The 20,826-nt window shown below is 43.2% G+C and overlaps 1 protein-coding gene across 1 annotated transcript in view; it reads left to right on the forward strand.

Moving 5' to 3' along the window:
* The window catches only part of ERICH3 (glutamate rich 3), a 92,404-nt gene that overhangs the window by 57,437 nt on the left and 14,141 nt on the right, over positions 1-20,826 (forward strand). The window contains exons 9-13 of the mRNA XM_088470784.1: positions 3,094-3,280; positions 5,224-5,528; positions 8,332-8,568; positions 10,844-10,951; positions 15,506-15,937. Of these exons, the coding sequence (XP_088326910.1) occupies positions 3,094-3,280; positions 5,224-5,528; positions 8,332-8,568; positions 10,844-10,951; positions 15,506-15,937 (1,269 nt within the window). The remainder of the gene's footprint in view (positions 1-3,093; positions 3,281-5,223; positions 5,529-8,331; positions 8,569-10,843; positions 10,952-15,505; positions 15,938-20,826) is intronic.

The following is a 20,826-nucleotide window of genomic DNA, read 5'->3' on the forward strand; positions in this document are numbered from 1 at the left end:
TGCCTGTCTGATCGCCGTTATTTGGGCGTGCATAAATTAGCCACTGTCATTGTACGCAGCATAAGATCTCTCTGCGTGCGAGGAGACTTGCAGTTTCTGCGGCTGGTCAGACTTCCAAAGTTCAATATATTAGCTATTGGATGATTACCTTATGTATATTATATTAACAATCATATTTGGTGGAAGGTACAGTCATGAGAGGACTGGGTATATGACTGTGGTAGGAGGAGAGATGTACTGAGACATAATAGACATTGGGCAAAATTTACTAAGCAGCGTTTTGATGGTGGTTTCTATTCTATTCTAATCCCCGGCGGTTTGGTGGCGGGTTCTGTTCTAAACCCCGGGGGTTTGGTGGCGGTTTTGCAGCTGTCTCTAATAACAGCCCTGTTCTGTTCTATTCTAAAATGTGTGTTGATGGCGGTTTGGTGGTGGTTTTCCTATCTTCAGATTTACTAAGGCCAAAACCGCTGCAATACTGCCATCAAAACACATTTTAGAATAAAATAGAACAGGGCTGTCATTTAGACACTGCCGCAAAACCAATTGCCGGGGTTTAGAATAGATTAGAACCCGCCACCAAACCGCTGGGGTTTAGAACAGAATAGAAACCGCCACCAAACCGCCGGGGTTTAGAATAGAATAGAAACCACCGTCAAACCGCAGAGGTTTAGAATAGAATAGAACCCGCCACCAAACCACCGGGGTTTAGAACAGAATAGAAACTGCCACCAAACCGCTGGGGTTTAGAACAGAATAGAAACCGCCACCAAACCGCCGGGGTTTAGAATAGAATAGAACCCGCCGTCAAACCGCCGAGGTTTAGAATATAATAGAACCCGCCACCAAACCGCCGGGGTTTAGAATAGAATAGAACCCGCCGTCAAACCGCCGCTTAGTAAATTTTGCCCAAAATATCTATAAATTGGACACAGTGGGCAAAATTTACTAAGCAGCGGTTTGACGGCGGTTTCTATTCTATTCTAAACCCCGGCGGTTTGGTTGCAGTTTCTATTCTGTTCTAAACCCCGGCGGTTTGGTGGCGGGTTCTATTCTATTCTAAACCTCGGCGGTTTGACGGCGGGTTCTATTCTATTCTAAACCCCAGCGGTTTGGTGGCGGTTTCTATTCTGTTCTAAACCCTGGCGGTTTGGTGGCGGGGTCTATTCTATTCTAAACCTCGGCGGTTTGACGGCAGGTTTTATTCTATTCTAAACCCCGGCGGTTTGGTGGCGGTTTCTATTCTGTAGTAAACCCCAGCGGTTTGGTGGCGGTTTCTATTCTGTTCTAAACCCCGGCGGTTTGGTGGCGGGTTCTATTCTATTCTAAACCCCGGGGGTTTGGTGGCGGTTTTGCAGTGGTTTCTAAATGACAGCCCTGTTCTATTCTATTCTAAAATGTGTTTTGATGGCAGTTTTGCAGCGGTTTTGGCCTTAGTAAATCTGCAGATAGCAAAACCGCCGCCAAACCACAGTCAGACTGAAAACACATTTTAGAATAGAATAGAACAGGCTGTCATTTAGAAACAGCTGCAAAACCGCCACCAAACCGCCGGGGGTTTAGAATAGAATAGAACCCGCCGTCAAACCGCTGCTTAGTAAATTTTACCCTTACACTGGAATATATGTCTAATTCACTTGAACCAATAAGAGGATAATATTAACACACTTCTAATATATGGGAAGTTTTGTCAGAGAATCTGCGGGTATCCCAAATCCAGAAGTGACATTTAGGAGATATTCACAATATAGGCTTTATTATATGAAAATAATAATGCATTAATGAGACAGCAGCCATAGAGTTTTGAGTAATATTTGAATACACTTATTCTATATCTTTTTGCACAATTCTTAATTTTCAATATTTCACTGTTGCTGTACTGATATATTTGTGATATATTTTAATGTATATCAGTAAAATTCCAATGTTTAATTTATAAAGTGGTCTCAAGCGCACCTACAGCAGTACTTTCTATTTCTTTGGTTTGGTTCTATAATTTCTAAATGATTAGTGGGTAGCACCTCAACTTCATTCTTGATAAAGGGATGGTATTATACCAATTGTAATACATGGGTATAATTATGAGCATGAGGGTCAGTTGGATCAAATAAAATGGTAAAATATTGGTGCGGGATTGTTTGTTGTATGTGTTGTTGAAAATGTTGCGTGACTGTGTGATGTGCTGACATTACAAAATAAATGAATTAAAAGTAGAAAAATGGGGCATTGCAAAATTTGAGACCGGTAATGTACATAGGAATTTAGGGCCTGATTCAGAGCCGGACACAATTAGCGCTCGCTCGTCCTGAAAATAGGGGTGGCTATTCAAATGAACCGTTCGCTGTTTGCGGTCTGTTCACGCCTCTAGGTCTGAACGAGCGAACAGAACTTGCGGTCGTTTTTTTGGGAAACTACGCCCCCTGGCCGCTCGCATCCTACGTCATGTCCGCTATTTATTAGATTAATTGAGTACATCGAACAGGGTATGAGCTGCTCGCTATTCTTGTGGTTGGTTTTTGCTACCATAATTTTGCGAGCAGTTCTGGCTTAAAAAAAACCCAGTGACGTGGTCAATGACGCTGCTGTTTTAAATATGCACACCCATAAAACGCCCGTTTAGACCTTTAAGCACGCCTGCGATCGGATCTCCACTCCCCGTTTTCAAGCACCTTCCCCTGTTACCACCCACATACGCCTCATCCTGTCACTCAAATTAGCAGGCATTCGCTATTTTGCGAGCACATGAATTTCGGCCGCACTGACTGGTTCGCGCATGCGTATAACGATCCGTACGCATGCGCAGTTGGGCAAACATCGCTCGGAGCGAACGAGCTGCCGCTTACGAGTGGCTCTGAATCAGGCCCATAATTCATTACCTTGGTACTTTTTGTATATGCCCTGATTATTTGGATAATGTTATTAAACAACAGTTTGAGATTCACTTGCTGTCACTAATCTGACATGCGCTGCGGGAATAAAGGGAATTTTGTGCTGTTGCAATAATATGAAATGTGTTGAATAATGTCATGTATTGTCTGTGCCTCTCATTACATCTGTCTGTACTCACTACTGTGTCTTCTTGTTCCGTCTTAGAGTGTTTTAGTTTAGTCTCCAGACGGCACCGCGGTTTCCCGTTCAGCCTCACCTTTTACATTAATGGGATCCAGGTGGACCGGTTAAGCTCTTGCTGTGAATATAAACATCGCAAGGGAGCGAGGCTTGGGGGCAAAAATGGATATTTTCGGTTCGTCAACATCGAGGGAGCGTCTCCTTGTTACAGGTACAGTGTGACGCATCCAGCGCTGGGTATCACAGGGAATACTGACTGGCAAACTACCAATGTGCAGAAATAGCCGCTCGGCAATTTGCATTGATCAGTCTGGTGCAAGTGACGTAATGAAAGCCGATGTCGTACCGGTTGCTGGGCTGATCGGCACATCTGTACTTTCTTAGTGTATAACCCCCTGTGTTACATTATTTGCTTTGTGTGTGTAAGAGACTGAAATTTAGTTTATTGTTTTGTTGTTTTTTTAAAATGTAATGATAACCCAGAAGAGATCCAGCCTTGGCTCCATAAAAGTGTCACAACACCTCTCGTCTAGTAGTCAATTAGCTTCTATACTTGTGTGTATATGTTTTCTTATTCAGTAGTAACAAGATTCCGCTATTTAACCTATGTATTAATAGTCACGACAGAGCTGCGATTATTGTCAGTCCACATTGCTATGGGATTTTTTTTTTTTTTTATCAAAAACTTTCCTGGTTATGTATTAAAATTGAGAACCGCTGTCCCTGCGAGTCACATCCGGTGCACATCGGAGGAGTCATTCACATTTTCAAAAGACTCCTCGTAAGATCTTAAACCTATGCATGCGCACAGCGTCAGTTACCAGAACCGGTCAGAGGCTGCAGGAGAGAGAGCATAAGATCCTAACCCTACGCATGCGCACAGCGTGCTGCAGGAGAGAGCATAAGATCCTAACCCAACGCATGCGCACAGCGTCAGTTATCAGAACCGGTCAGAGGCTGCAGGAGAGAGCATAAGATCCTAATCCAACGCATGCGCACAGCGTCAGTTACCAGAACCGGTTGGAGACAGCAGGAGAGGGATCGTAAGATCATAACCCTACACATGCGCACAGCGTCCATAACATGAGCCGGTGGGAGGCTGTAGGAGAGGGATCATAAGATCATAACCCAACGCATGCGCACAGCGTCAGTTATCAGAACCGGTCAGAGGCTGCAGGAGAGAGCATAAGATCCTAACCCAACGCATGCGCACAGCATCAGTTACCAGAACCGGTTGGAGACAGCAGGAGAGGGATCGTAAGATCATAACCCTACACATGCGCACAGCGTCCATAACATGAGCCGGTGGGAGGCTGTAGGAGAGGGATCATAAGATCATAACCATACACATGCGCACAGCGTCCGTAACATGAGCCGGTGGGAGGCTGCAGGAGAGGGATCATAAGATCCTAACCCAACGCATGTGCACAGCGTCAGTTACCAGAACCAGTTGGAGACAGTAGGAGAGGGATCATAAGATCATAACCCTACACATGCGCACAGCATCAGTTACCGGAGTTGGCCGGAGGCTGCATGAGAGGGATCATAAGATCCTAACCCTACGCATGCGCACAACGTCAGTTACCGGAGCTGGTCAGAGGCTGCAGGAGAGGGATCATAAGATCATAACCCTACGCATACGCACAGCATCAGTTACCGGAGCTGGTCAGAGGCTGCAGGAGAGGGATCGTAAGATCATAACCCTACGCATGCGCACAGCGTCAGTTACCTCAGCTGGCCGGAGGCTGCAGGAGAGGGATCATAAGATCCTAACCCTACGCATGCGCACAACGTCAGTTACCGGAGCTGGTCAGAGGCTGCAGGAGAGGGATCATAAGATCATAACCCTACGCATACGCACAGCATCAGTTACCGGAGCTGGCCGGAGGCTGCAGGAGAGGGATCGTAAGATCATAACCCTACGCATGCGCACAGCGTCAGTTACCTCAGCTGGCCGGAGGCTGCAGGAGAGGGATCATAAGATCCCCTCTCCTGCGAGAATGCCTCCACAGGCATAATGCTAACTTGCAGATAACTGAGAAATTAGCACTAATTTGTGTCTTAAACTCATTTCTTTGGAGGACACATTTCTTCCCCGGAGAGTTAGCCATGTGCCATGTAAGTACAACTTAATCATGACGTCTTCCTTTGTAGGTGCATCATTGCAATGGGCCTGGATAAACAGCCATCTCCCCCGCCAAAGAGAAAGACAAAGCAAGAAGACAAGGAGGATGAGGAGGAGGAAGCTAAAGTGGACGAGGTTTCTGAGACCATATACTATGATGAAGTTGATGGCAAAATAGTACAAACACGCTCAGTCCATGATGATGGCGATGATGACATTGATGAGAAGCTAGAAGACAAAACAAACATGGACTATGAAGATGAAGGAGAGGTAGAAGAAAAAAAACAGGACAATAAGACGGACGAGTATGAAGCAGACGATGAAGCCAAGGACGGTAAGTTAAAGCAGGACGATAAGTTGAATGGCAACCATACCCCCTGGTGGGTGAACATACCCTTAATGTCCCGCAGCCATTGCCTCCGTCCCGATTTCTGGAGCTGAAATAGTATATAGAGATGACTGAGATAATGGTCAATTCAAAAATCTTAAGGGTACTTTTGCGCACAACACCTAAGGCCACAAATAAGCCAGAGAACTGGGCAAAATCCCGTAGCCAAATGCAGAACTAGGCGAGTACTTAATTTATTAGGCTCAGTTCTATCACCCTCAAAAAATACAGGGGTGCCTAGTTGTGCCACTGTAGATTAGTGTTATTATTCATATCAAAAGAAATCTGCTTGTGTAGAGCGCACTCCCAGTCTCTCATCGCCTCTTATTCCCCCCGGTACCGAGTTGCCTGGTGTCAGCACATGGACAAGAGGAATTAGCTATAACTAGGCAATCCAATTATATAGATGCCCTGTGTACCATCCGCTCCTATAGCCTGGTCCCTGGTGCATGTGATAAAAGCAGAACTACTGTTCATTCCACTTACTTGCTGTGCGGAGGAGGACAGAGCCTGCGCCCCAGTAGTTTCAGCATTCATAAGGGAATTTGTCATAATAAAGTATTATATAGCGACCAGTCTTGCATATAAATTCATTTTTCTTTTCCAGGGTCTTCCTGCAATTTGTGCTATTGGCTCTTATCATCTTATGATAAGGCTGTAGTGTGTTTTACCAAGCACTGGAATATGTTGGTGCTACATAACCCAAGCCTGGGAATGGGTGTAGGTTTGCACCCCAGATCCTAGAATCGGGGTGCAAACCTGCTTTCACCATTCTCAGGCTTGGGGTGCAAATTGGCAGGAAGTGGGCTGCAGACTTATATGCATTGATCAATCCATGAACCAAAACCCCTTTATTCGTGTATTATGGTGAGTGATTGTATGATGGTGAGTGATTGTATGATGGTGAGTGATTGTATTATGGTGAGTGATTGTATGATAGTGAGTGATTGTATTATGGTGAGTGATTGTATGATGGTGAGTGATTGTATGATAGTGAGTGATTGTATGGTGGTGAGTGATTGTATGATAGTGAGTGATTGTATGATGGTGAGTGATTGTATGATAGTGAGTGATTGTATTATGGTGAGTGATTGTATGATGGTGAGTGATTGTATTATGGTGAGTGATTGTATGATAGTGAGTGATTGTATTATGGTGAGTGATTGTATGATAGTGAGTGATTGTATTATGGTGAGTGATTGTATGATGGTGAGTGATTGTATGATATTGAGTGATTGTATGATATTGAGTGATTGTATTTTGGTGAGTGATTGTATGATGGTGAGTGATTGTATGATAGTGAGTGATTGTATGATAGTGAGTGATTGTATTATGGTGAGTGATTGTATGATGGTGAGTGATTGTATTATGGTGAGTGATTGTATGGTGGTGAGTGATTGTATGATAGTGAGTGATTGTATTATGGTGAGTGATTGTATGATGGTGAGTGATTGTATGATAGTGAGTGATTGTATTATGGTGAGTGATTGTATGATGGTGAGTGATTGTATTATGGTGAGTGATTGTATGATGGTGAGTGCTTGTATGATGGTGAGTGATTGTATGATGGTGAGCAGGGTTGCCTACCCTCCCGATTTGGAGGGAGCCTCCCGATAATCGGGTGCAGCTCCCGCCCCCCGGAAAGGCAGGCAAGCCTCCCGCCGATCCCCTGACATCCCCCCGCAATTTACACCTAACCCCCGCTGCGAGGGCAGCCAGTGACGCAATTCGCGTCATTTTGGCCCCACCCCCTGCCTCACAATGCCTGTATTATCGGCATTGTGTAGCGGGGGCGGGGCCAAAATGACACGATCGCTTGACCCCGATTTCTTTCTTATTTCATTAAAACATAATGAAAATGTAAAATACATTTTCAGAAACAAAAATGATTTGATTGGATCTATTATTTTGCAGTGGGGCTCCTCCTCTTTCAATGGGCAGTACCTCATGATATCCTGCAGATGGCGCTATCGCTCTAACTTTTTTATAGGCTGATGTGGTTGTTCATTTTATTTGTTATGAAATAACATTGCAGCGCTCAGCGTCCATCCCATTCAACCTCGCAACATCTAATTCACCCATTACATTATTATATTTCTATATTATACCCAACGGGCTTTGCAATGCAGTTCACAGTGTTGTAGCCTGTATCTAAGGTGCAAGAACAATTATTCTTGCAGGATGCTATCTTAAGATGCTGCCTTGTTGTGGGTTTGCGGGGGCCTCACCCTAAAACACATACTGCTGTTGCACTTTTACCCACCAGATTTGCATTTGGCGTAGTCAATGCCAGTTGGAGAATATCTAATTAGGATTGGTCTTTAAAGATACTATGGGATTTTTCTATGTGCCCCCGTCTTTGCCCAAATACATCCACATTGTAGACCAGGCGTAGACAACCTGTGGCACTCCACCTGCTGCGGTACTCCACCTCCCAACATGCTCTTGCACAGTTTTTCTGTTAGGGGCATACTAACACTGTGCCAGAGAATGCTGGGATGTGTAGTTTCACAGCAGCTGTAGTAACACATAACACATTCTCCGACCCCTTTTAGTGGAATATTGTCCTTTTACAGTGTGATTGTTGTATGTTTTCGCCCATTTGCCCAGATACAAAACAGCAATAGATACGTGGGACACGTGGGCACCGGCAGACGCTTTCTCTATGTACTGAAATGAACTGCATGCGATATATAATATACGATTTCTCTGAGTGCGGCGTGCGTGGTTTTTGTTTTTTTTCCCACAGACTATGATGAAGATTTTGAAGTGGAAGAATACAAACCTGATGAGAAACATAATGAAGACGGACAGGTTGATGATCAAGTGAATGAAAAGTCAAAGTCACCCTCGAATGATGAAAAAGATGATTTAAACCAGGAAGGAAGAAGCAACACGCCATCAAACGCAGCGCCAGAGGCTGGTGACAGTGAGAGAGATGAAACAGACGGGCGTTGTGACAGCGACGGCAGAGAGAATAAACAAGGTTACTACTTTTTACTATTTAAAAATGTATCACTGCTGAAATGTGTTCAGGATTCTTTTTATTGGGCATAAACCACAAGTGTTACACCGAGCCGTGATTTCCCCCAGAGATAAATATTTATCCTGCTCAGCGGAACGGCAGAAGTTTGTTTAGGAAATAATTGCGTATATTCCACATTGCGTATTAATGCCAGCAGTTATGCCACGCGGTTGAGAACGGGTGAGGCACTTCAATGAAATCTAGCTATGCCGTGTATGGCAGGGCTAGGCAACCGGCATACGGGCAGAAGGTCAACAGGTTCTGCGTCTTGACAGTCAGAATGTCGCTATAGACATAATGTTGACAAGAAAAATGTCGACATGGTTAAAATGTTGATAGGCAGAATGGAAGCTGCTTAAATCAATTCATTAGCCTCCCACAAGTGCATGTAAGGAAGGGGTTAATCTAGACACAAAAACACAGATTCTCCCTGTCAACAGTCTGGTGTCGACATTCTGAATGTTGACTTCTCATACTACACCCAGGCATCCTGCGGCACTACAGCTGCTTTGGAACTACACCTCCCAGCATTTCTTGCCACAGTTTTGCTGTTCAGGTATGCTAAAACTGTGCAGTTCCACATCAGCTGGAGTGCCAGAGGCTGTCTGCCCCATGTGTATTGCAACAGCGTAGCACTGAGCTGGAAATATATCATCAACGCATTGTTCACTGACAAACATTTATATTAACACTGCATGTTTAACAACTATTTTGAATGCCTTTCACATGAATGAATGAGTCTCTTCTATCAGCTTTGCAGTCTTGGATTACGGCAGGCAGTTTAGGCAATGGGCACTGTACACAGTGTAGAAAATTACATATCAAGGCCAAAGATTGGGATGGGGCCCCCTTCTCCAGTCACTGTGATAGGGGGCAGCGCAGTGATGTTTTCATGCAGCCATATTTCACGTCGAGCAGAACTATATGCAAAAATGTTCCCGCACATCTGCTATTCACACCCATCCTTCCGTATGACCTCTGTGTGCAGTGTCACCAGGGCTTAGGGACCTTTTTAGCTAATGCCATTGTCACAGACGACTTTATGGTGCAGAAAACCTGTGGACCTTCGTGACTGCACCTTTTTGTTCCTGCAGTCGTGGCAATGTGTGTTCTATCTGATTGCTTAAGGATTCCTGTTAGATTGGTAATTTTGTTCTCTCATTGCCTATTTACAAAGAACAATAGATAGAAAAGTAAAAAAGTTCTGTTGCATACCCTGAAGCTTCTAGCAGGGCAGGCCTCAGTTACTTACCTGGGTAGCGTAGGTTTTCTAAACACATGTCAACATGTGGTGGACAGGACTGTTCGTTCCAACAGCAAAGTTACAACAGTGCATCATAAAATATCAAGCTTTGTTCTGTAGCCTCTTATCTTCCAAAGTAATTCCGTTCTGGGTGACAGCTAATGAGATAATACATGCAGCTTTCAGTTCTGGAATAATTATAAGTATAAGGCACTTTATTGTGTTTTAACTGTAACATATAAGCGGTTAAAAGCTAACTAATATTATACTTTTGGGTGCAATTAGCAGACTTGAAACAAAGGACTAAGTTTCATTTAGAAGCACTTGGCGGATCTGCAGACAGTCCAGTAAGATGAGCCATCAGAGCAGAAGGGTCCCCTCCGGGTTGTCAAAGCCCCTCCCCTTGAGGCTTCACATGCATGCAGCTGAGAAGTTCAATCACATGACAGGTGTCACATGACCTTGAATAAGCCCAGAGGAGCCACATAGAGGGTTTTCTGCACAGGCTATAAGACATATCTGGAGATTCGGCAAATTTCAGTTTCCACTGAGCGCCAGTAAATATTTTATTTTCATTATATTTTATTTCAGGTCACCTAAATGCACTCAAAACAACCTTTTTAATCTCAGCAGGAATTAGCCTTTAAACATTCCGTAATCCCATAGATTCATTTCCATAACCTAGGGAATATGTTGCAGCAGCAATTTGGGTGCCCATTGCCGTTCCTTAAAATAACCAGTAAAATCATAATTTGTTTAGTATGAGTTTGGATCAACAGCTGTATAATATACATTTATTTTTTATACATATTTATTTTTAACATTTGCATCTTTTTACCATATTTATTGCAATTCCCAAGGCTCGGTATTGACACATCTAATGATGAAGGGTTCACAGGCTGTTCAGTTTTCTTTCATTACTTCCTTACATAAATTTTCTGTCCTTTTGATCTCTCCAGCTTCCTTTGATATTGTATTTTCCATATTGAATAGGCAAACATAGAGTAGCTGAAAAGGATATGAGCTCAGCTGCAAGAAAAATCCAGATTCTTTATAGAGAACATAGAGCTCGGAAGCTTGACAGTCAGAAGAAGAAAACAGGTTTGCTATCGGAAAAATCAATGGCTGGAATCTATCTATAATTGCGCTGGCTAATTGACTTGGAGTTTGGGGGCCAATCTCATCATTTTCTTAAATTTCTAATCCAAGCTGACTAAATCTGCATGTTCCACAATCAGCATTTCTCTGTGATTAAAACTGCACTTTTAATTATCCACTTAATTGAATGCCTAATCGTGGCTGCAAATAGCACCCGGAAAATGATGTTGTGAATTAGTTGTATGGGCTGCGCACTGTACGCTGTGAGATTTGTAACTAAAAAAAAATACGTTGTTGTTTTTTCATTATATTTTTTTATTTAAAAATACTACGGACATCTAGTATCACTTAGTACAGGCTCATCTGCTCCTAATGGAAGCAGCTAATTTGCAGCCATTTACTGAGCATTTTTTGCCTCGTGCTTCTCAGGATAGAATAGCTATCTTCACTGGAAGTTGTTCAGGAAATCCAACGCGGCCGCTCCACTGTGTTCCTAGATATCCGAAAGGTCGTTTAGATTTATTTGTCTTTCCAGCGCTTTATGAAGTACATAACCAAAAAAGTGACTAACAGTACAATACAAATACAATGGACAAGTATAATATACATTGCTACATTGGTGACCATAACACCCAAATAACCAACAGAGCATAAGGACCAAGTGTTAGGTGTCCTAGTGGAGAGTAAGAAGTAGATGATAATAAAGTAAGGAGAAGTACAAGAGGGTAGAGGGCCCTGCTCGCAAGAGCTTACATCCATAAACTAGATGTGATTTTGCAGATTATTGTAATAAGATAAAGGTAGGGCCGGCTTTAGGGGTGTTTGACCAGTGCAGTCGAACAGGGGCGCACCCCTCCCCAACATCCAGTAATGTCCCGCTGTTCCACCAGTGGGCCGAAGTGGCCCACGGGTGGTCAAATCGGGAGGTTGGAGACCCCGGAGTCTGAATGGATTCTGCGCGAATGCGCGTGGCATCCATTCAGTGATGGGAGAGGGCTGGGGGAAGCCCAACTAGTGAGTCTCCCCCCCAGCCTGACGTTGTCTGGAGGCGTGCCATGCGGGCATGCCTCCAAATAACGTCACATAGGAGACGTGGCCTGTGGTAATTAGGCCACGCCCCCATTTTCAGTAGGGGCGCACTAGAGAGAGCCGGCACAGGGTGCTCCAACCCCTGGAGTCGGCCCTGGGTGAAGGGGGGGTACATATTTAGTGACATTTTGCAACAGTCAGTTTTGCACCGGCTAAGAGCTGCCAGGTCCCGGACTTTGCTTTGTACTATTACTCGATAGGGCTCTTTGTGATACGTATTTCTAGGTGCACACGCCCACCCTACTGCCGCAAGTAATAAATACATTGCAGATGCCTCCTCATGCCCATGAATAGTGGAAGCTGTAAATGGGATTAAACTGAGCAGTATTTTCAGTACAAACATTTACTTTATGGAAGAAAGAGATGATCTGAAAATGGTTGTGGGTGGAACTGAGATGGCGGTGGGGTGGGGGAGGGGCTCTCAATGCAATGTACGGCCATCTTCAGAGAGGTGAATATGAACTAAAATGTCAGACCAATCCCTGTGGACACAGGAGTGTTACATATCCCCCAAAGTACAAGTGAATAATAAATAGGGCCTTGTTTATATGGGGGGAAATATATCAAATCTGCTCAAATCAAAGCATGGAGAAGTTGTCCATAACAGCCAATCAGCTTCTACCTATCATTCTATAGAACTTAATAATTGCTAGGTAGAAGCTGATTGGCTGCTCTGCACAACTGCTTCACTTGTCCCCGTCTCCACTCTTTAGAAGGTTTGAAACATATCCCCCATTGAGCCTATCCCATGGTTAGAACATACTGTAAATATGTTCCTCCTGCCCATCCAGATGGCCAGGTTTGTGCGTGTGTGTGTTAGTGTGTGTGTGTGTGGGTGTGTGTGTGTGTGTCAGTGTGTGTGAGTCAGTGTGTGTCAGTGTGTGTGTGGGTGTGTGTTAGTGTATGTCAGTGTGTGCGTGGGAGTGTGTTAGTGTGTGTGTGTGTCAGTGTGCGTCTGTGCTCATCACCGAGGGCTCACCACCCAAGTGATTATACTTGCAACTACTCCACTAAGGGCCGGATTGAATTAGAGGTGAAAAGTCGCGACCGGAAAAATGTTTTCGCTGCTGCAATCTTTTTGCCTCATTCGCCTGTTTGTACGCGAAGTTATCGCGTACTTTCACAATGCGCGTTCCCGCTTTCCGTCCTATTCAATTCCAAAACAGGCGAAAACACAGAGGTGCGAAAGCAGCGAATGGCGAAACTAGCGAAAAGGACTGTACCCCATAAAAAGCCTAACTGACCCTGGGAATCAATATAGAAGTGTATTAAATAGTCTTAATAAAAGTATTTTAGCTTCTAAAATGGAGTCAAAGGGCTGTTATTTGCATAAGTGTGGATAAATGATATAAAGCAAATTCTTTTGTGAAAAATAATTGTAGATACATTGGGGGTTAATTTAAATGGGTACTAGTATATATTTGTGTCTATACAGTACAGTATACAAACATTTTAAAAATACACCTGCAATCCTAAAAACACCTGTCCCATCCATACAGCACCCCAAAATACCTATCCCAGTACTTTAGCCCCATTTTCAAATACTTTTTCCTTTTCCGCCCCAAAAATTACATTACTTTTTTAGGGGTGTCCAAAGGGTTCTCAACCAAGTCCCCACATTTTTAGACAAAAATAGGGATTTTGCACATTTAGGTGGAGAAACTTTTTTGCCTGTTTTTGCCTATGGCGTTTTCGCACATGAGAAAACGTGCTGGAATTGTATAGGGTGATACTTTGGAATGTGGCAAAAACATCGCATCGACGAACGCTTTTCGCCTCTAATTGAATAGGGCCCTATATGGTCTTATAGAATCCCGACTTTTCTGTAGCTGTCCCTCTGGCCAGAGCACCAAGGTAGACTGTCCTTGATCACCCCTCCTTGGACGGCACTAAATTTGATTACCTGATTGTGAGATATATTATATCTCACAATTAGGTAACCCCTGTACAGATTTTGGAGCCCCGACTCAGAAGTAGGCGATGGATACACTTTAACTGCTCCTGGAATTAGATGCAGAATTTAAAGGGAAAAAAATTATAATTACAATTTTAATGTTTGTCTGAATATCGAATCCTTAAAAAAAAAATTCTCAAATATCGATTCTAATAGAACTCCTGTATATTCAAAATGATAAAAACGGGACTACTGTGTGACCTGCAATTTTCTCAGACTATGAAAGCCGACCCCGTCCTCCTTGTACAACCCAAATAATAAAAATGGGTTACGTGATCCTTTCCACTTAAGTTGTTATTATTGGCGCATACGGAGTCTTGGGGGCCGACGATTCAACTATCTGCGATTTTACGGGCGCTATGTGCGATCATGTAGGGATGCAGGTATATTTTCCATATACATCGTCGTTTTCTGAGCGCACCTCCATGGAAGCGAACAGAAATTGGTGCTCTAGGGGCTTGCGCACTTCATTGAATTTTGACCCCTTAATGATGGGTAAGAAAGCATTAAAATAATTCTATGCTGAGGTTTGTGCGATGAGGTGATTATGTAATACTTTTACCCAGTGTTATTGGTTATTATTTCAGATGGTATAATGTACAACACAGAGTATTTATGCTGGAATGAATCATTATTACGATTGCACTAATGAACAGGTGGGCAGATAGAAGAAACACAGCGAGTTTCTGTTTTTGAAATATAACTTTTACCTTATCTTGGTGCACACTCACAGGAGCTTATTCAGACCCGGTCGTTAGCTCTACGAGCTCGCGATCGGGTCGATGTTGCTCCAGTGCGCATGCGCACGATGGAGCCGGCTCCGTCGTGCGCATGCGCGAGACCCGGCTAACGACGGGTGATCCGTCGTTAGGGGACTCGTTGCAGATGGGACGAGCTGTCGATGTTGAGTGACAGCTCGCCCCGTTTGCTGGGCAGGCCGGGGGCGTGCCCGACCAAATGGAGGTGTTCTTGTCGGAACGCATGCCGTTTAGGGGCGGCCCCACTGACATCATCAGTGATGTCAGTGGGGAGCTTCCTGCTCAAACAGAGCAGGAAGCTCCCTGGGGCTTAAGGTTGACGAGACCCTACCTTAGGGTCTCGTCGTAAGCCCCGATGGTCGCGATGGTCTTGACCATCGCGACCATCACCCTTAGCGGTCGTTAGAGCTGTGGGTGTTAACCCACAGCCTAACGACCGACATGGAGGCTGCCATTCAGGATGCAAGCGGCTGCCCTGTTTCAGAACGACTGCTTGCATCCTACGACCGCCTCTGAATGAGGCCCACAGTCCCTGATACAATAATAGTAATAGATGATTCCATGTCGCCAGGGACGATGGAATTCGTAGGCCGCATCCTCACGAATATTGGTTCCGTCCACTAAATGGCTCCCTCCGCTGTGTGTTTGACAAGATAAGATCACCATAAGTCCCCGTGAACCACAATTTGTAACTTTTACACCTTTGAAATAATTGACATGCACATTAAGATGTCACCATTTCTTTCCCCATTGTAGATAGGAAACGCGCAGAATCCTTTTCATCCAACAGTTCTGTAGATAGTAGCTCGAGTGAAGACGGCGCAGATAGTGATGACGATGATGATGAAAGATCGGACAATCGCGACACAGAGGGATTCAGGAGGAAAAAATCCAAGGAGAAGCCCAAAGAATCGGACGACCGTTCTGAAGCACAAGCTCATTCAGAGAAGGATCCTGAGCCGGCAGGTGAGGGAGACGAGCCCCCGGAGACACATCCTGAAGAAGATGGCCTGGTGGAGAATGGTGATGGTGACATGGAGAGAGCAGAGGATGAGCAGGAAAGGGAGAGCGTGAAGCCAACCGAACATGAGCAGAACAATGAGAGTGCAACTTTAGGTCACGTGGATGAGGACAAGCCCGAGGTAGAGGGTGACTTAGATAACAAACGTGACAGTGAAGATGAAGGTGGTGAGTACAGACTGTGATCAGCGGTGTTGCTCCCCTGGATTGCTGCATGCTGTCAGTTTGTTGGGTGCAGTGCATTTATCCGGCAGAGCATGCGCCATAGCTTTATTCAATGTCTCCTATGCAATTATGCAAAACAAAGATCAGGGTATGGAAAGGGATACTCTCTTACTGATCATTACGGGGGATGCACTTGTTGTAACGTAAGGCTCGGTTCCAGGTTTGGCAACATTACCTGAGGTTATTTGGGGATAGGCATAATATCTGGCCTCTTGTTGGCCCCTCATGCTTGCAGTTGTGACAATAATGGTACGATTCCATTAGAACATATCGCTTCCTTATAGTTATACACTTTTAAACCAAAATAAAAGCTTGTGCTAATAATAAGCACGTGACACAACATCTAACAGCCTTTAGGTTGTATTTAACCTTTTTTTTTTTTTTTTAAATATCTTTTTATTATATCCAAAATTCAGTAGATTACATACATACAAAAAAAAAAAAAAATGTTACACCAAATGTATGTCTTGCATCATACAAAACAAAAACATATACATGCAATAAAAAACATACATTTTGTGGAATGTTGAGTTTCTGAATTTTGGGCCTGATTCAGACCCACTCGCGAGCGGCTGTCCGCTCGCAAGTGGGTCGATGTTATGGACTGAGCATGCGCACGACGGAGGAAGCTCCGTCGTGCGCATGCGCCAGACGTGACGAGCGAAGGAAAGTCCTTCGCTCGTTGTGTCCGATCAAAGGGGGCGTGCTGTCAATGTTGATTGACAGCACGCCCCGTTTGGTGGGCGTGCCGGGGGCGTGCCTCCCTGACGGGGGCGTTCCCACGGGAACGCCTCCCGTCAAAAGCCGGCCCACTGACATCACTAGTGATGTCAGTGGGAGTGATTTTGGCTCTGATAGAGCCAAAATCACTCCGGAGCTTGCGGTTGAAAACCTCAACCGCAGGCTCTGGCTCGCAAATTCGATGGTCGCGATGGTCTCGACCATCGCGACCATCACAATGCACGCTCGTATAGCCTGTGGGTGGTGACCCACAGCTATACGAGCGTCCAGGAGGACGCTCCATGAAAATGGAGCCCGGCCCTCATTCAGAGCGTGCGCTCTGCTCAGAGCGTACGGCTCTGAATGAGGGCCTTTGTCTTTTTTACTTTTTATGGGGAAAGGGAAAGAGTCTAAAACATACCCCCCCAAAAAATATATAAACCATATTTATAGTAGTAAATATTATTAGACTCAGGGTTAATTGTATAATAAAACAAAAAATAAAATACTTATTTAACCTTTTTAAACTCTTTAGCATTGTTACTGGCGTTCAGTGAGCTAATATAAATAAACAAATCTATACATAGAGAGGATTTGCCATTTCTTGGTTCCTCTGGGGTCTTTTTTTGGCTGTAATTCTCCCACACCGACTCCTTTCTCCTGATGGTGGAAATTTTACGGGGTTGGGTCATCTCCACCCACTTGGCCTGTTTCATGATGCAAACCTAGAGGTTTGAGGTGCGCAATGTGAGACCATTACAGTCGTTAGGGAACCTCAGAGAAGTCGACGAGTGGCACATTCATGATTTCTATGCTCTACCCAAAACGATTTTTTTTTTTAAACCAAAAGAAACTTTTTTTTTTTTCTATAAAATTCATTCAACGTGTACAGACAAAATAAATGAATGACCTCATATTTGAACATAAGGCTGAAAAATTTTGAGTCATAAAGTAATTTGTAATGTTCAGATAGAATATGACTGCACAAAGCATTCCTGTCCATATACAATTTGTTTTTACCTCTGTACGTCAACCAGAGTTTCAGACAGTAGAGGACATGGTGTATATATTACCGTATTAACGTGATGTAATAGGGATACAGCAAGTAACTGATGGTTTAATATTATGTACTGTACAATAAACTTGTGCTGGTTTCGCCATATGATTAGATGAGTTTTATCTGTAGCAAAATTTGATGTTATATTATACTGAACTAGCATTTTATTGTCTGTAATTCACTCGCACCATGTCCATAATTCAAAATAGTTAAATGGCTGCAAGTTACCAGTTGATATAATAGTCGGTAGCTTCCTTACTCTGGACAAGTCTTCAGACAATAATTTTATTATTTCTAAAATTATTAGATAGGACTCATTGTTTATATATGCATTAAATTCATTAGTACTATAATGTTCCCTTTATTTGATTAAAGATTCATACTATTATTATTCTTCAATATCCATTATTTTTGTCCATAGAACTGTTAGTACATAACATGTGATTTCTGAGTGTGACTAATTCAATTATTAATCTAAAAACAAATTGTGATTAATAATTAAATTAATCAATTGTAAATAATTAAATTATTAATCTAAAAAATGATTAATAATTCAATTAATCAATTGTAAATAATTCAATTATTAATCTAAAAAAAATGTGATTAATTATTGAATTAATAAATGGTAAATAATTCAATTATTAATAAAAAAAAATCCTTTAAAAAAAAATTTACTTTTTCACCAATTAGTAAACGAGGATCGGCATTATTTTAAGATTGCATATAAAGGGTTAAAGCGCTGTCATAGTTTATAAATTGCTATGCAAATGTTATGTAATCAGTGGCTTTGTGTTGCCTTTATGGTTGCATAGTAACATCATTACTATGTTGTTTTGCTGTTGCCTTTGTTTGCTCTATTGTGTTATATTGTTCTTTCAGCATGTTTGAAAGCGTGCAGCATGTATACAATAAATCATTAAGTGGTGTGCCGTTTTTCTTGCCATTCATTTTTCAGATTGCATCTCATGTATCCTGCGTTCCTTAGTGTTTATTAGCAGTGTGGAGAAAATTCTGGCTAAAAACCTGATTGCTTGCGGGATTTATGACGATATATCTTCTAGAACACAACATAAAACTTTTAACATGCAGAAAACAAACATTTAAGGATGAGATAAATCACTAATTAGCGTAATTCAGCCCAGTCACATCCCTTCTCGTTAAACGAGAAGTCTTATCTTTATGATTGATTTCTTATACACTATGGTATTGCTAAATCTACCATATGAAAAACCCATAAAACACGCAGCAAAGTCTACACAAATGGGACCCTGGATTATTATTTTATAACCATATAAACATTCTCAAAATAAGAGCAATACCACAAGGTTTTAAACTATTTATACTGTATATATTTTTGTAAATTGAGGATTTAAAAAAAAAAAAAAAAATTTTTATTTTTTTTTATTTTCTACCCTCTGCTTTCCTCATATCCTAAGTCTAATGTCATACTTTTCTTTAAGGTTTCATTGCAGTACTAAAACTATACCAAAAGCATACAAGACCATGGAGCAAATGTAATAGGGTGAGAGTTTAGAAAAATGGGGAACGGTATGTAATGCCGGCTATCCGGGATGCCTCCTGTCACAATACCGACAGCGGCATCCCAATGTTTGGTAACCCGACAGGGGTCGGGTAAGTATACTTACCCTCCCTCCCAACCCTCCCTTCTTGTAGCCTAACCCTAACCCTCCCTACACCACACCCTAACCATTAGTTCCTGAACCTAAGTCCCCCTCCTTCATGCCTAAACCTAACCCTCCTCCCTTAGTGCCTAAACCTAACCCTCCCCAGTGGTGCCTGACCCTAACCCTCCCCCATAGGGGTGCCTAACCCTAACCTCCCCCCCCTAAAACCCAACACTAACTGCCCTAAACCTAACCCTCCCCACTGCGGCTAACAGGACTGCGCCCTGGACTTACCTCGTTTGGGCACGCGTCCTCCTGGATTCCGGCGTTGGGATTAAGATTGGCATCAGTATTTCGAAGCCTATCTCAACTCCCTTGTCGGAATGTCAGTGTCGGCCTCGCGGCTGCCGTTCTCATGACTACATCCCACAAAATGTGAGAGTTTAGCAGTAAACGCTCACATTGGACAAGTTTTATCTTCAAAATGGGAAAACATCTGGATGAGAGTTTAAATCGTGAGAGTTTTTTGAGTCTGAAAACTCGGACTCTATTACATTGGTCGAGTTTAAAAAGTGTGAGTCTACTGCAAAATTGTCACATTTTCTAAATTCTTACCCTATTACATTTGGCCTCATGAGTTTATTTATTAAACATCAGGTTTGCAAAGTTGGGTTTGGCTGCTGGATTTAAAACAGCAATAGCTTTAAAATTCGGAGAATTGACGGCTGTCTTGTACGGTAGACACCCATTTGGCAGTACTGTACTTTTAAATAGATTTATGTGTTTGTGTAATTTTCTTTTCTTGTTGCGCACGAACTACTCCAAACGATAGAAGACCAACATTTCCATACTGAAATAGAGAATACAGGAATGACGTCCTACCAGGGCCGTAACTAGGTTAGTGCGACTATGGCACAGGGCACTGCAGGGCAGGGGGCGCTGTTCGGGCCTGTCAATTTTTTGTTTCTTAGCATTCTGATTTGTAGCTTCCTTTTATTCTATCCCCAGCACCTCCGGGCCTCCCCTATCTCTTCCCCATGAGGCCATGGCCCTTTTTCGGGTGTGTTATCTCCCTATTTAAAATATAGGTGGGGGGGCGCCAATGCTCTTTCTGGCACAGGGCACCGAAAAGTCTCTAGTTATGGCTCTGCCTCCTACCTCAGGGAATGGTCGGCACATATATTTCAACTTGTGCTTGGTTTAGTTCTGTGCAGCAGTTACTGTACCTTTTCCTCCGCCTCTCACAGAAGATGTGGGGATGTGGTAGGACTTGATGATGCATCTTGTCATCATAAGTGTGGGTCATGCAGCCCTGTAAATCTCAGAAAACCACAGAGTGGCAATACGTCCTTATACCTAAGTCACTGCATCCTTATTGATGTGAGTGAAATGCGACCACGCGTTTCATGACCTGAAACGCGGCCACCTTG

The sequence above is a fragment of the Taudactylus pleione genome, unplaced genomic scaffold, assembly GCF_031769625.1.
Source record: "Taudactylus pleione unplaced genomic scaffold, aTauple2 ptg000103l, whole genome shotgun sequence".
NCBI classification, from domain to species: Eukaryota; Metazoa; Chordata; class Amphibia; order Anura; family Myobatrachidae; genus Taudactylus; species Taudactylus pleione.